Source organism: Oncorhynchus clarkii, chromosome 13 (genome assembly GCF_045791955.1).
Source record: "Oncorhynchus clarkii lewisi isolate Uvic-CL-2024 chromosome 13, UVic_Ocla_1.0, whole genome shotgun sequence".
NCBI classification, from domain to species: domain Eukaryota; kingdom Metazoa; phylum Chordata; class Actinopteri; order Salmoniformes; family Salmonidae; genus Oncorhynchus; species Oncorhynchus clarkii.
The window spans coordinates 30,160,761-30,178,101 of NC_092159.1; the positions used below are offsets into that span (position 1 = coordinate 30,160,761).

Sequence of the window (17,341 nt, forward strand, 5' to 3'; positions counted from 1 at the left end):
TCAGGGATTCCATCGCTTGGGTTGAAGATAGAGGGCTGCCTTTAATGGTAGCAGCGCTAGATCAGGCGAAAGCTTTTGATCGCGTGAATAGATATTTTATATTCAGGGTGTTAGGTAGATTAGGATTTGGGGAGAAGTTTATAGGATGGATCCGTACTTTATATGTCGGAGCGGGGTGTCGAGTTAGTGTAAATAGTCACTTAGGTGACGTTTTTGACCTCTCGTCTGGGGTCAGGCAGGGATGCCCACTCTCGGCTCTCCTCTTCGTTCTGTACATGGAGCCTCTGGGGGCTGCCATTAGGGCAGACACAGGGGTGGAAGGCTTGTTGATCCCTGGAAGCGGTGGGCTGCGTGTTAAGATGACGCAGTACGCCGACGACACTTCCTTGCTGTTGTGCAAGGACTCGTGCCTGACAAGGTCCCTTGCCATCTTTGGGGATTTCACCCGAGCGTCGGGAGCAGTTCTGAACCATGCAAAGTCTTCCGTCAAGTTTTTCGGAAGATGGCGCGGTAGAACGGATGTGCCTGGGGGGTTATCTCTCTGTGAAGGGGCCCTGAGGATTCTCGGGGTTCATTTTGAGACCTCCGGCTCAGCGACGCTAAACTGGAACATGCGTATCGCAGTGGTACAGAGGAAGCTAGCAATGTGGAAGGCTAGGTATTTGTCTTTTATGGGCAAAGTCCTGGTCCTAAAGGTGGATGTGTTGCCGTCTCTTTTGTATGTGGCATACATCTACCCATTGCCGGCTTGTCTGAGGAGGCCTCTAGTGAGGCTTGTGTTTCAGTTTATGTGGAGTGGCAGGTGCGAGTGGGTCGCCAGGGCACGCATGATCTGTCCCATCGGGGAGGGAGGTAGGGGGGTACCACATTTCCCCCTCAAGCTGGACGCCATTTTTGTTTCTTTCTTGTTGACGGAGCTTGCTCGTCCGGTTATACACCCGTCCGGTTACCTCCTGCGGGTGTTCTTCTCGTATAAGGCGAGAAGCGTAATGGTGTGGTCTAACGCGGGTCCTCGGGCGGAACAGCTGCCGTGGCATTTTGGCCATGCGGCCAAGTGGCTGCGTGTGCACCCCGAGGTTGAAGTTACCCGAGTAGGTTTAGACCACAGGCACCTGTACGAGGAGGTCAGGCAGGCAGGGAGTCCTGCGCCTGTAGCGGGCTTCTCGTCAGTGGTCTGGGAGGGAGTGCAGGCGCGGGGCCTGGACAACAGGCTCAAGGACCTGAATTGGTTGGGCCTCCATAAGTGCTTGCCGGTACGTGCCATCTTGTACCGGTATAGTTTGGTGCAATCCCCCACCTGTCCAAGATCCTCTTGTGGCAGGGAGGAGACTGTGCGCCATGCCTTCTGGGACTGTGCCTTTGCCGGACTAGTCTGGGCTAGGGCACGAGTAATGCTAGGTGTGGTTAGGAGTGATTTTGTTTTGACATGGGCTAGGCTAGAGAGAGGCGTAGGGAGAGCAAAGGGAACGGATAGGGACAGGTTTCTGCTCTGGCTTCTCATGAGTCTCTTTAAAAAGGGACTGTGGGAAGCCAGGCAGAATTTAGTCAAGATAGGGAAAGATTGGGGGGTGGAAGGGATAGTGAGAAGGGTGGAAGGTGATTTGAGGGGGAAGATGAAGAGGGAGGAGAGGAAGTGGGGGAAGCATGCGGCACGGGAGAGGTGGAAAGGGGGTTTAGGGCTGGGAGTGTTAGAGTGAGTTTGGTAAGGGGATAGATTAGGGAAGGGGAGATAGGGAAAGGGTTATGTATTGGTTAGGTATAACGGGGAGGGACGATGCTCCCCTGAGGTTTGTTTTTGTTTGATGTTTTTGTAAATAAAATTAATTAAGAATGAATGAGAATTATGATTTTGTAATAGTATGAATGGTATTGATTGTAATAAATTATTTTAACCACCTTTTTGGTTTGCTTCCTGTTTTTAAGTTTGTTGTGGGTTTTTCTTTTGTTTGTCTCTTCTTGGGCAGATTTAGTGGGTCTCATGGTGGGTGTCTTTTATGTCCCAGTTGTTGTTACTAGTCAACTTCCAGCGGACACCCCCATAGTGTCTTTCAGAGCCCCTCCTAAAACATGTTTAGTTGTGGTTAGTTCCCTCTTCTGTTTGAGGGACATTTTTGGTTTTCTTGCTGGAGAACGTAACATCAAACAATGGAGAAAGATAGGATATTTTCGGTTGCATATTGCAGTGAATTGATGACATTTCCTTAGAATGCTCATTAGTCTCCAGTTTAGTTTTCAGTTATTGTGTATTAAATATTTGTCTATTTTCATTGTGTTGAATCCATGTCTGAAATGTGCTGTATAAATAAAGCTTGATTTGAACATATAGCAAAACAGATTAACCCAATGACTGACCAATCAAGACTCTTGCAAAACCAATGAACAAATATGTGAAAAAGCAAGATATATCTTGGTCCATCTTAAGTGTAAATTCAGAAAATCTTCCACTATGGTATGTATGTTTAGTATCACTTTTCAACCAGTTCATTTGTTGAAGATGAAAAATGTTGAAATCAACCATATGTTAAAGGATTCAACTACTGAAAACAAACGAACAAATGGATCAATCCCACTTTTCCGGCCTGCTGAAGGCTCTACCAGGGACTTGAGGTGGTCTCCCACAGCTCTGCACCCTTGCCGTTCCATTTCTTGACTGCCCCTGCAACACAGTAATAAATATATAATATATTTAGTCATACATAAAACACTCAAATGAATGGATATGGAGCATCTACGGCCTCAGTTACACCTGGCACATAAATGTGATTTCTGTCATCCGATCGCTCCATTTGGTTCAGATCTAACAGGATGGGCTTTTGACATTTAAAATGGTTACGGTAGGGGTTAAGGTTAGGGTTGCGTTGGTAAATACCCATTAAATTGCTGGGAGATCATACATGGAGTGTGCGACTTTATTTTGATAGTTTATAGTTTATTCGCCGTTAGTCAGCACCTCCACACAAAGTATTTTTCTGGGTGTGCGCCAGCTCATGTTTTTTAAGGGAAGGTAACAACACATCCACCACGCTGATCCTCAACACAGTGGCCCCTCAGGAGTGCGTGCTCAGCCCCCTCCTGCACTTCCTGTTCACTCATGACTGCACGGCGAGGCATGACTCCAACACCATCATTAAGTTTTCCGATGCCACAACAGTGGTAGGCCTGATAACCAACCACAAGGAGACAGCCTATATGGAGGAGGTCAGAGACCTGGCTGTGTGGTGCCAGGACAACAACCTCTCCCTCAACGTGACCAAGACAAAGAAGACGATTGTGGACTTCAGGGGAAGGAAGACAGAGCACACCCCCATTCTCATCGACGGGGCTGTAGTGGAGCAGGTTGAGAGCTTCAAGTTCCCTGGTGTCCACATCACTAACAAACTATCATGTTCCAAGCACACTAAGACAATCGTGATGACGGCACGACAAAACCTATTCCCCCTCAGGAGACTGAAAAGATTTACGCATTGTCACTTTAACAACTCTACCTACATGTATATATTACCTCAATTGCCTCGACTAACTGGTGCCCCCGCACATTGACTCGGTACCGTTACCCCCTGTATATAGTCTAGCTATTGATATTTAACTTCTGCTCTTTAATTACTTGTTCCTTTTATTTCTTATTCTTATTTGTACTTTTTAAAACTGCATTGTTGGTTAGGGGCTTGTAAGTCAGCATTTCACTGTAAGGATTCACTGTAAGCATTTCACTATACCTGTTGTATTCGGCGCATGTGACTAATACAATTTGATTTGATAGTACAGTGAAATGATTGATGAATGAAATGAAATGATGAATTGATAGTACAGATTTCTCATAGTACAGAATGAATGACTGCCCAGTTCAACATCAGTTCACCATATCACCTCATGATGTATTGGAGCAGCACCAGCTGACTGCCCAGTTCAACATCAGTTCACCGTCTCACCTCATACTGTATTGGAGCAGCAGCAGCTGACACGATCGTTGATGCTAATCATCATGTTTGAATCTGAGAGTAAATAGAGCCGACTACACTCTAAAAATGAAGGGTTCAACTGGAGTTGTTCTCAGATCCCCTAAGAACCGTAGGGTTCTTGACAATGAAAAACAGCCCCAGAAGGTTCTTCAAATAACTTCTTAGGTGGGGTTCACTCTAACTTTATGGAAAAAGCTTTATTCAAAAAATATAGCAACTCCTCTCATATTGGGAAGAGCCCCCCCCCCCGGAGTTTTCAGGCCTTCAGTGGAGTTTTATTTCAAATGTAGCACGCGGTCAGAGAAAATCCAATACGCGCTTTATAGTTTCATCCTTAGGGTAACTTACCCTAAAGTGGACCCACTCCCATCAGTTTCCGAGACAACTGCCCAGACTTTGTAGACTGTTTAATAATGCTTAAACCTCATCTTTATCAAATTATCCATTAAAGATACCAACTTAAAACCTACGTTCGTCTACATATGGGTTGTTTAATTTGTATCTAATTATATTCCCAGTATTACTTTATCAAATCTCTAGTAATCATTATACACACATACAATTCATCATATTTTCACAGAATCCATATAAAACGTAAGGAATTCTCAGGTACTCACGACAACCATTCCATTTGCTTTTTCAAGGACTATCCGCAGCTACGAAGCAGCTCTCCAAACATACTCCCAGCGGAACCAAAAAAAAAATATTTTTGTTTCCCGGACAATGACCGGAATTCAACGGTTCTCTAACATCCCAGAAACCACGGCAAAATCAAGCCTCCCAGGAACTATAGACCTTCCGCTGCTTTCTAAAATATTATTCCGCTCTCAATACCACTCCATGATACTCTGATGGGCAGTGAAGTAACGGAACCCCAAGATAACGTTATTTTAAAGCTTATTATCCACATGTCAATCATCTGATTAGGCATATTTCTATACGAGTAACTATAGATCTCTGTGAGGAACAATAGATCTATCTGTGAGGACCTATAGATCTCTGTGAGGACCTATAGATCTATCTGTGAGGAACTACAGATCTCTGTGAGGAACTACAGATCTCTAGGAGGACCTATAGATCTCTGTGAGGACCTATAGATCTCTGTGAGGACCTATAGATCTCTGTGAGGACCTATAGATCTCTGTGAGGAACTATAGATCTCTGTGAGGAACTATAGCTCTCTGTGAGGACCTACAGATCTCTAGGAGGAACTATAGATTTCTGTGAGGACCTATAGATCTCTGTGAGGACCTATAGATCTCTGTGAGGACCTATAGATCTCTGTGAGGACCTATAGATCTCTGTGAGGACCTATAGATCTCTGTGAGGAACTATAGATCTCTGTGAGGAACTATAGCTCTCTGTGAGGACCTACAGATCTCTAGGAGGAACTATAGATTTCTGTGAGGACCTATAGATCTCTGTGAGGACCTATAAATCTCTGTGAGGACCTATAGATCTCTGTGAGGACCTATAGATCTCTGTGAGGACCTATAGATCTCTGTGAGGACCTATAGATCTCTGTGAGGAACTATAGATCTCTGTGAGGAACTATAGCTCTCTGTGAGGACCTACAGATCTCTAGGAGGAACTATAGATTTCTGTGAGGACCTATAGATCTCTGTGAGGACCTATAGATCTCTGTGAGGACCTATAGATCTCTGTGAGGAACTATAGATCTCTGTGAGGACCTACAGATCTCTATGTTACTATCCAAACTTCTGATTAAGACTCAGTCACACAACTCACAGTCACACATCTCTCATATCAGTCACGCAACTCTCATACCACAGTCACACAATGCTATTCCCAAACATACCTAATCAATTAGTTGTTTTTGAACAATATTTTAACCTGCAGGAATATTTTCACATTTGTACATACAATTACATCTTTCAATACTTCTAAAATGGGGTCCAGGTTTAAAACAATTACAGGTTTAAAACAATTACAGGTGTACCTTACTATCTATATCATAAATTGTCTTAACTAGTATACACAGATTAGTTTTCATCTAGTTCACTCAGAGCCTCCTGACTCGGCCCTGTTTACGCCTCCAAGGTACCCCTCACACAACAATACACACTCAAGAGCCTACTGCCTCAGCCCTGATCACACCTCCAAGGTGCCCCCCTCACACAGGAATACACACAAGAGTCTACGAGGCTTTTATAAAAACTCCACTAAGTGTTTCGCTCAACTTTCTTTAAAAAAAACTAGGTTGGAGATGTGGTACCCACTCAGCTCGCTCTCTCTCAGATCAAAGGTGGGTTCATCTAATCCGTTCCCCAAGTGTGGTCTCCCTGAGATCCCATGTTAAAGGGATCCCTCGTGCACCATTTACCCAGGTCGTCAGGAGCAGTTACCAAATCAGGATTCACATCCCCATCGCCAAATGTGTTTGTCTCCTCAATTGATATCAAAGAAATTAACAAACTTCTCACATGAGTTATTCTTAATCTAAATCTTTATTCACTTAATAATAAGGGAGCAGGTCAATACATAAAGTGAATCAATTAAGTGCTCTATGATAATGATGGCTGGTGGACAAATCACCCCCAGATGATTAATTGAGAGCCATGATACAAAAGTACAAAGGTCTTTTACAGCCAAGATACACCCCCTTCAACCTACATTCTATCAAATATAGTTATAATTCTCAGCAGACAGTATCTACTGTAAAAACAGTAAAAACTCTGTGTTGAGACCAGGATCTGGCCCTGGGGTCATCTCTCCCTGGTACCATAGACAACAGAAACATTAACTCATACTCTGGAATGCGGTCACTTTAGGTTATATCACCCAAAATACATTGTAAATCTCCTGTCATTGTTTTCTCCCAGATGCCCGTCCTCGGTAGAACACAGACACTATAGTTCTAAGAACCCTCTATTCTGTTGCATAAAACAACCATTTGATGCAATAAAAGGATTATAACATAATCTTGCAATTTTGTCACTGTCCACTTACTAGTAACAACAACTGGGACATAAAAGTCACCCACCATGAGACCCACTAAATCGGCCCAAGAGGAGGCAAACAAAATAACTGATAAACGAGGTGACACAAATCAGTGCGCCCTACGTGCTAACAAGCTATACGTACTAACGAGCTAGACGTGCTGAAATCCAACCTCAAAACATAAATGGAAAAACCAAAGCCAGTAACACTTTCCCCCTTAAGACAACAAATATATCCTATAACAGTTGTTGGAAAAGTTTGCACCACCAACAGAACTTCCATTTCACATTATATCCAACTACAATGCTTCACCTCCTAGAATATAAATATGGTTTCTACTGGCTGTCAACAATTAAAAACAAGAAAAAACATGTATTTCTAAATAATAATATACAATCGTATCTTTTCTTTTTCTTTCTATAGAATCCTAAAAATCATTAGCTTCTAGAACTCTCGTCTTCCTAAAACTCACTAGCTTCTAGAACTCTCGTCTTCCTAAAACTCACTAGCTTCTAGAACTCTCGTCTTCCTAAAACTCACTAGCTTCTAGAACTCTCGTCCTCCTAAAACTCACTAGCTTCTAGAACTCTCGTCCCCTTGGAAGGAGCCCAAACAAAACTCATCTCCAATACGGAAAAACTTGCAGTCAAAATAAATAGTGATGCACTGGCTAAACACAAAACTTTTTGCCCACCCTTGAGACAATCAGCAACCAAATACTCCTACAATGTTAAAACATTCTACATTGTGACATTAAAATACTCCTTCTACAATGTTTGATATCATGAAAAAAAGTCCTTCATGCATGTATTTTCTGATGTTTAATCAGATATCTTTTATCAGAGTATCTCTGGTCACATTGATCACAGCTATAAGGTTTCTCTCCTGTGTGTGTTCTATGGTGTATCTTCAGTTGGTTAGATTGAACAAAACTCTTCCCACATTGAGTACAGCTATAGGGTTTCTCTCCTGTGTGTGTTCTCTGATGTATCTTCAGTTCCCCAGATCGAACAAAACTCTTCTCACATTGATTACAGCTATAAGGTTTCTCTCCTGTGTGTGTTCGCTGGTGTACCTTCAGTCCCCCAGATTGAACAAAACTCTTCCCACATACAGTACAGCTATAAGATTTATCTCCTGTGTGTCTTCTATGGTGTATCTTCAGATGGCTAGATGTATAAAAAAACTTCCCACATTGAGTACAGCTAAAGGGTTTCTCTCCTGTGTGTATTCTCTGGTGTACAGTCAGACTGCTCAACTCAGTAAAACTCTTCCCACATTCATCACAGCTGTATGGTTTCTCTCCTGTGTGTGTTCTCTGGTGTGATATCAGGCTGCTTAGCTGAGTAAAACACTTCCCACATTGATCACAGATAAAAGGTTTCTCTCCTGTGTGTGTTCTCTGGTGTAATATCAGGCTGGTTGAATGAGTAAAACTCTTCCCACATTGAGTACAGCTATAAGGTTTCTCTCCTGTGTGTGTTCTCTGGTGAAGAGTCAGATGGCTCGACCTAGCAAAACTCTTCCCACATTCATCACAGCTATACGGTTTTGCTCCTGTGTGTATTCTCCGGTGTGATATCAGGGTGCTAACGTGAGTAAAAGTCTTCCCACATTGATCACAGCTATAACGTTTCTCTCCTGTGTGTATTCTCTGGTGTGGTATCAGGTTGCTTAGCTGAATAAAACTCTTCCCACATTGATCACAGCTATAAGATTTCTCTCCTGTGTGTATTCTCTGGTGTACAATAAGATGGCTAGATGTTTTAAAACTCTTCCCACATTGAGTACAGCAATAAGATTTCACTACTGTGTGGATTCTCTGCTGAATTCCAATGCCTGCTGATGAGGTGAATCTCTTCCCACAGTCAGAGCGGTGAATTATCTTCCCTGTAGGTCTCTGCAGGTGTTTCTTGAGGAGTTCTGATCTGGAGAGACTCTTCTCTGCCTCGTCATTATCATGAGGTTGTTGAGGCTCCCCAGAGGATCCACGATAGTCCCGTATCTCTCCTGTGTGAACAACAAAGTCAGACAGATGATTAAAGGCCCACAATAGCAGAAATCCACTCTAAAAGGTGATGCCAACAGCGTAGCCATGATGTTGTACAACAATTGACGTCTGTAATGAATGTAATAATTATTTGACATTTGTCTTAAAATGAGCAACAATAGTCATATGTTGTCTTGTTTTCACATTAGTAGTAACATCTAAGATTGTAGAATAGAAATAAGTTATTCACGTTGTTGAAACTTTAAGCAGTTTGCCTGACGATTTTTGGTCTCCAATATAGCCCCTTTCTGTGTTTGCTAAAATTGTAACTAGTATATCTGCCTGGAGCAAAAATGGTGAACAAAGATTTTAGTTTTTCACAATGTATTCTGAATGTGAATATGGGAAAACTCAGGGGAGTAACCTCCATTTCTAGGTTGCTAATGAGTGTATTTCACACTACTTTGGATTATAATTGTAAGGCTCGTTTGAATGTCCTGCTTAATATGTTTGTGTCATCATCGCAAATCAACCGCTTTGTACTTAAAAAAAACACTTCAACCAGTAAAATGCTCTTTGGCTTTTTCATCAGCCTGACAATGACAGTTTGTACACTGTTTGCCAAATTGGTCCATAACACCACCTTACAACAAATATATCTGTAATGAATGAAGAAGCACTTTGGTTGTTGTTGCATGACATACATAGTGTACTCTAGGACCCATAACAATAACATAGACCTACTGTAGGACCCATAACTTCACCTAACAACAACATATACCTACTGTAAGACCCATAACTTCACCTAACAATAACATAGACCTACTGTAGGACCCATAACTTCACCTAACAACAACGTACAATCAATAACACAATCTATAAAATCTATATGCAGTGTGTGCAAAAGGAGTGTCGGAGGTAAGGCAATAAAGGCCATAGTAGCGAATAATTACAATTTAGCAAATGAACAATTTAGCAAATGAACACTGGAGTAATAGATGTGCAGATGATGATGTGCAAGTAGAAATACTGGTGTGAAAAATAAAAAAATGGGGATGAGGTAGCTAGTTGGATGGGCTATTTACAGATTGGCTGTGGACAGCTGCAGCAATCTGTAAAATGCTCAGATAGCTGATGCGTAAAGTTAGTGAGGGAGATTTAAGTCTCCAACTTCAGTGATTTTTGCAATTCGTTCCAGTCACTGGCAGCAGAGAACTGGAAGGAAATGCGGCCAAAGTAGGTGTTGGCTTTGGGGATGCCCAGTGAGATATACCTCCTGGAGCGCGTGCTATGGGTGGGTGTTGCTATGGTGACCAGTTAGCTGAGTGAAAGCAGCCTAGCAAAGACTTATAGATGACCTGGAGCCAGTTGGTTTGGCGAATATTGCAAATATGTAGCGAGGGCCAGCCAACGAGAGCATATTGGTCACAGTGGTGGGTGGTATATGGGGCCTTGGTGACAAAACGGATTGCACTGTGATAGACTGCATCCAGTTTGCTGAGTAGAGTGTTGGAGGCTATTTTGAAAATTACATCGCCAAAGTCAAGGATCGGTAGGATAGTCAGTTTTACGAGGGTATGTTAGGCAGCGTGAGTGAAGGTAGCATGGAATTATAGATATACCTCTCCTTAATGCAACCGCTGTGTCAGATTAAAACAACTTTACGGAAAAAGAAAATCATGCAATAATCTGAGATAATCTGAGACTAGAATCTGAGATTAGATTGACTTCAGAAGAGCAGTGGAAGGGAGGTCCTCCTCATGTGAACGCGCATGTGAAAGCATGGTCAGCTCGTGGCAGACCTGACTAATTCCTGTCTCCTTCGGCCCCCCTTCACATTAGAGTCATCAGACAAAGTTCTATTGACTGTTGACATCTAGTGGAAGCCGTAGGAAGTGAAAACTCATCAATATCTCGCTGTAATTTCAATGAGAGCTTGGTTGAAAATCTGCCACCTCAGAAAAAATTCTAACAGGAAGTTAGGAACTTCAGGTTTTTGCCTGTCATATGAGTTCTGTTATACTCACAGACACAATTCAAACCGTTTTAGAAACTTCAGAGTGTTTCTATCCAATACTAATAATAATATACATATATTAGTAAACTGCCTGCTCCTCAGGCCCAGTTGCTATGGCCACCTCCGTACACCTTTCATCCAAGCTACTCAATACTGCCCCTGCAGCCATAAGAAGTTAAGAGCAGTTGGATGCCACGGATGGAGTGTTGTATGGCATTGAAGCTCGTTTGGAAGTTTGTTAACACAGTGTCCAAAGAAGGGCCAGATGTATACAGAATGGTGTCGTCTGCATAGATGTGGATCAAGGAATCACCCGTAGCAAGAGCAACATCGTTGGTATATACAGAGAGAAGAGTCAGTCTGAGAAATGAACCCTGTGGTACCTCCATAGAGACTGCCAGAGGTCCGGACAACAGGCCCTCCGATTTGACACACTGAACTCTATCTGAGAAGTAGTTGGTTAACCAGGCGAGTCAGTCATTCAAGAAAAGAAGGCTGTTGAGTCTGCCGAAAAGAATACGGTGATTGACAAAGTCGAAAGCCTTGGCCAGGTTGATGAAGACGGTTGCACAGTACTGTCTTTTATCGATGGCTGTTATGATATCGTTTAGTACCTTGAGTGTGGCTGAGGTGCACCCGTGACCAGCACGGAAACTGGATTTCACAGCAGAGAAGGTACGATGGGATTCAAAATGGTCAGTGATCTGTTTTGTTAACTTGACTTTCGAAGACTTTAGAAAGGCAGGGCAGGATGGATATAGGTCTGTAACAGGTCTAGAGTGTCACCCCCTTTGAAGAGGGGGATGACCGCGGAAGCGTTCCAATCTTTATAAATCTCGGACAATACTAAAGAGAGGTTGAACAGACAAGTAATAGGGGTTGCCACAATGGTGGCAGATAAATTTTAGAAAGAGAGGGTCCAGATTGTCTAGCCCAGCTGATTTGCACGGGTCCAGGTTTTGTAACTCTTTTAGAACATCAGCTATCTGGATTTGGGTGAAGGAGAAGCTGGGGAAGCTTGAGGAAGTAGCTGCGGGGGGTGCGGAGCTGTTGGGGGTAGCCAGGGGTTGGGGTAGCCAGCTGGTCCAGGTTCTATTTAAGAGTGTCTGGTCAGCCGTAGAGAAATGCTTACTGAAATTCTCGATTATCGTGGAGTTATCGGTGGTGACAGTGTTTCCTAGCCTCAGTGCAATGGGCAGCTGGGATGAGGTGCTCTTATTCTCCATGGACTTTACAGTGTCCCAAAACTTTTTGGAGTTAGAGCTACAGGATGCAAATGTCTGTTTGAAAAAGCTTGCATTTGCTTTCCTAACTGACTGTGTGTATTGGTTCCTGACTTCTCTGAAAAGTTGCATATCGCGGAGACTATTTGATGCTAGTGCAGTACGCCACAGGATGTGTTTGTGCTGGTCGAGAGCAGTCAGGTCTAGAGTGAAACAAGGGCTATATCTGTTCTTAGTTCTACATTTTTTGAAAGAGGCATGCTTATTTAAGGTGGTGAGGAAATTACTTTTAAAGAACAACCAGGCATCCCCTACTGACGGGATGAGGTCAAAATCCTTCCAGGATACCCGGGCCAGATCGATTAGAAAGGCCTTCTTGCAGAAGTGAAAATATGTTTTGTTTTGAATTTGGCGCCCAGCAGTTTCACTGGCTGTTGAAGAGGTGGGACGCTAACATCTCACGTACCCAAGAGAGGTTAAAGAACCTAAAGGCTATCAAAACTGGTTGTCTAGTGCGTTGGGAACAGAGAATAAAAGGAGCAGATTTCTGGGCGTGGTAGGATAGATTCAAGGCATGATGTACAGACAGGGGTATGGTAGGGTGCGAGTACAGTGGCGGTAAACCTAGGCATTGAGTGACGATAAGAGGTTGCATCTCTGGAGGAAACCAGTTATGCTTGGTGAGGTCACCGCATGTGTGGGAGGTGGGACAAAAGAGTTCTCTGAGGCATGTTGAGTGGGACTAGGGGCTCCGCAGTAAAATAAAACAATGATTACTACCCTAAACAACAGTATACAAGGCATATTGACATTAGAGACAAAGCAAGGCATAAAGCAATCACAGGTGTTGATTGGGAGAGCTAGCTAAGACAACAACGGGTAAGACAACAGTTAGCTTTGGGTCTGGGCCACTCGGTAGCAGCTAGCTAGCTGTGATTATCCGGTGTAATGGTCCAGAGCTTACGGCAGGAATACGGTGATGTGGTGGAGAAAAACAGTCCGATATGCTCACGGTTGATATCGCGCTGTGCAGACTGGCAGGTATTATCCAGGCTAAAAGCGTCTGGTGTCTGAGCTAAAAAGGTAAAGGCTGCTAGCAGTGGCTAACAATGACTATAAAATTAGTAGCTAATTAGCTGGTTAGCTTCTGATGGCTAGCTTCTGATGGAGGTTCTAGCTATAAGGTCTAAAAAAAAATAGCAGATCACATTGGGTGAGGCGGGTTGCCGGAAGGTATATTTAATTTAAACACGGAAAAAGATTGAAATACAGTGCCTTGCGAAAGTATTCGGCCCCCTTGAACTTTGCGACCTTTTGCCACATTTCAGGCTTCAAACATAAAGATATAAAACTGTATTTTGCACGCCCAATTTTTCAGTTTTTGATTTGTTCAAAAAGTTTGAAATATCCAATAAATGTCGTTCCACTTCATGATTGTGTCCCACTTGTTGTTGATTCTTCACAAAAAAAATACAGTTTTATATCTTTATGTTTGAAGCCTGAAATGTGGCAAAAGGTCGCAAAGTTCAAGGGGGCCGAATACTTTCGCAAGGCACTGTATATTGCAATATATACAAAAAAGCATAACATTTAAAACAAACAGGTCTTAATGCTATGCCATCGTGGATTACAAGATGACTCTGTTAAAAACCATTGGATTTAGCAAACTCTGAAATTATTTAGTATTTCTGTGCCCATGAAAACTGTTTTCCCAGCGTAACATAAGGAGCCACTAAATGATACATAGTTCGAGTGCATTTCAGAATACAAAAAAACTGTCTGACAGCAAGATCAATATTTTAGTTAAAGGTCATCATATGACAAGCGTAACATTATGACTATAACTACTGTTCCCTGAAGGAGGGAAACTAGGTACAACATAGTATCAAATCCACGCCTTGCTGGAAGCCCCGCCTTCCACAGGTGATGAGCGTGAGGCTTGGATTTATTCCTTAAATTTAATACCGCTCTTCACCGACCCAGGAAAGGCTGTGAACAAACAGGTGTTGTTCATCGTTTTCCTCCTTCAGGGAAGTGTAATTATAATCAAAGTTACACTCCCTTTCAGTCAGTCAACTTCGGAACAACATACTATGGGGAAATAAAATCATTCCCCAGCCGACCCAAACGGATACTAAATGAAACTGCCCCCTGCAGACCACCCAGACCTGACCCTACAAGATGCGTCAGTTTTGTCAATTTATTCATTGTCTTTTGTTTGTAACACTCCTGTCAATGTTGAGTAAGGACGCACACCGGATTACCCATATAAAAGTAGGATTAATATATCTGGCCTGCACACAAATGTAGGCCTATAAATGTGTCCATTTGAGGATGTCTGATAGTATTTCTCATTGTCTTAACGCTGAACCACTAATGAGTTGTGGATCTTCTCAAAGTAATTTTTTCTTCACCTCCAAACAGCAAGTAAACAAAGTCTAATCAAAATCAATTGCAAATGACAATAGTTCCTCAAAGTATTTTTGTTAAATATTTCCAGCTCTCGCCCTTTCGATAACCACTCGGCATAAAAGGGAAAAATGTAATGTGGAAATGTCATAAAATACCTGATTACTTCTTATCATTTGCACAAATAACCTACAGCTGGGTCCAGAACTCACTGGAGCAGGAAACTGAGGGCCTATAACATTTTATACAATGTTGCAAGCTTGCTATCTGAGTTTCCTGACCCAGTTGATAGTTGATACAATGTTTCAAGTTTGTTGTAGACAGGCCATTTGCAGCCAATGTGATTTCTTGGATATTTATTTCTATCAGGATATTTTCTACCTGCAGAGTGCAATGTTTTTATTTGTTGGCTTTATGTAGGCTATTTTTTTTTTTACAAAGTTGGCAATGGCAATAAAAGTTACTTTTAGATTTCTATAATTTTCATTTAGATTTAGATAGAATGTACATTAATCACAGACAATAATTTTGAGATACTATTATAAATTAAATGAAACTGTTCCACAAAAATGTGCATATGAAAATCATAACTGGAACACAGATTGGCAGAAATGGTCAGATAAATTGGCACTCCAACTGGAAAAGGTTGCAGACTGCTGGTGTAGTCTATTACTAGTCTATTAGTCTATCTGTAGTCCATTAGTCTATTACTGCAAACTTCAAGAGCAGAACGGCAGAATTTACGAAGTCCAGCAGCGGAGGGGGGGGCTCCCTCTGGCCAGGTTGTGTTGACGAGCGGCTCCCTCTGGCCAGGTTGTGTTGACGAGCGGCTCCCTCTGGCCAGGTTGTGTTGACGAGCGGCTCCCTCTGGCCAGGTTGTGTTGACGAGCGGCTCCCTCTGGCCAGGTTGTGTTGACGAGCGGCTCCCTCTGGCCAGGTTGTGTTGACGAGCGGCTCCCTCTGGCCAGGTTGTGTTGACGAGCGGCTCCCTCTGGCCAGGTTATGTTGACGAGCGGCTCTCTCTAGTTATGACTTAGTAATTTGTGTGTCTTAATTATTTGATCAAACAGAATGCTTAAAGCATCAGACAAGTTCAGTACGTATATTTGATTTTATAAAAACACATGGGGTGATTGGTAGAAAGAACAGATGACTCTTGGTTGACCAAGATGTATTTTAGTTGGGGACAGCACTAGAACATGATTTTGGGGCTTCCGAGTGGTGCAGAGGACACTGCATCTCAGTGCTTGAGGCGTCACTACAGACACCCTGGATCAAATCCAGGCTGGATCACAACCGGCCGTGATTGGGAGTCCCATAGGGCGGCGCACAATTGGCCCAGCGTCGTCCGGGGTAGGCAGTCATTGAAAATAAGAATTTGTTCTAAAATGACTAGCCTAGTTAAATAAAGGTGACATTTAAATAAATAAATAAATATTGTTTTATGACAAACCATTTTCTACAAATCCATCAAATCCGTCAAACTTTGAGAAGGTTTTAAAACAAAGGTTTCAAACCAATTCATGAATGTAATTGAATCTAGGTATGTTTCGCCTTTAACATAATGGCATAAAAATAAATTGGCTGAATATTATACAATGACTTATCAACAGCTGTAACAATTTGATTTGCATTTTAATGAGGGAAATAGGTATTTGACCCATCTGCAAAACATTACTTTGTACTCGGTGGCAAAACCCTTGTTGGCCATCACAGAGGTCAGACGTTTCTTGTAGTTGGCCACCAGGTTTACACACATCTCAGGAGGGATTTTGTCCCACTCCTCTTTGCAGATCTTCTCCAAGTCATGAAGGTTTCGAGACTGATGTTTGGCAACTCGAACCTTCAGCTCCCTCCACAGATTTTCTATGGGATTAAGGTCTGGAGACTGGAGGCCACTCCAGGACCTTAATGCGCTTCTTCTTCAGCCACTCCTTTGTTGCCTTGGCCGTGAGTTTTGGGTCCTTGTCATGCTGGAATACCCATCCACGACCCATTTTCAGGTTCTCTCCCAAGATTTGACGGTACATTGCCCCGTCCATCGTCCCTTTGACGCGGTGAAGTTGCCCTGTCCCCTTAGCAGAAATACACCCCCAAAGCATAATGTTTCCACCTCCATGTTTGATGGTGGGGATGGTGTTATTGGGGTATATAGGCAGCATTCCTCCTCCTCCAAACACAGCGAGTTGAGTTGATGCCAAAAGCTCCATTTTGGTCTCATCTGACCACAACACTTTCACCCAGTTGTCCCCTGAATCATTCAGATGTTCATTGGAAAACTTCAGACAGGCATGTATATGTGCTTTCTTGAGCAGTGGGACCTTGCGGACGCTGCAGGATTTCAGTCCTTCACGGCGTAGTGTGTTACCAATTGTTTTCTTGGTGACTATGGTCCCAGCAGCCTTGCGATCATTGACAAGATCCTCTGGGCTAGTTCTGGGCTGATTCTTCACTGTTCTCATGACAGTGGTTACAACTCCACGAGGTGAGATCTTGCATGGAGCCCCAGGCCGAGGGAGATTGACAGTTCTTTTGTTTCTTCCATTTGCGAATAATCGTACCAACTTGTGTAGGTCTACAATCTTGTCCCTGACATCCTTGGAGAGCTCTTTGGTCTTGGCCATGGTGGAGAGTTTGGAATCTGATTGATTGATTGCTTCTGTGGACAGGTGTCTTCTATACAGGTAACAAACTCAGATTAGAGTGTGCTCCTAATCTCAGTTTGTTACCTGTATAAAAGACACCTGGGAGCCAGAAATCTTCCTGATTAAGAGGGGGTCAA

At 42.9% G+C, this 17,341-nt stretch overlaps 1 protein-coding gene across 1 annotated transcript in view; it reads right to left on the reverse strand.

The window, feature by feature from the left end:
* Positions 1-17,341, reverse strand: part of LOC139424142 (zinc finger protein 271-like) — a 51,362-nt gene that overhangs the window by 32,436 nt on the left and 1,585 nt on the right. Inside the window, exons 2-3 of the mRNA XM_071175834.1 lie at positions 8,164-8,930; positions 7,728-7,995 (exon numbers count right to left, since the gene is read on the reverse strand). Coding sequence (XP_071031935.1) covers positions 7,728-7,995; positions 8,164-8,930 — 1,035 coding nt within the window. The remainder of the gene's footprint in view (positions 1-7,727; positions 7,996-8,163; positions 8,931-17,341) is intronic.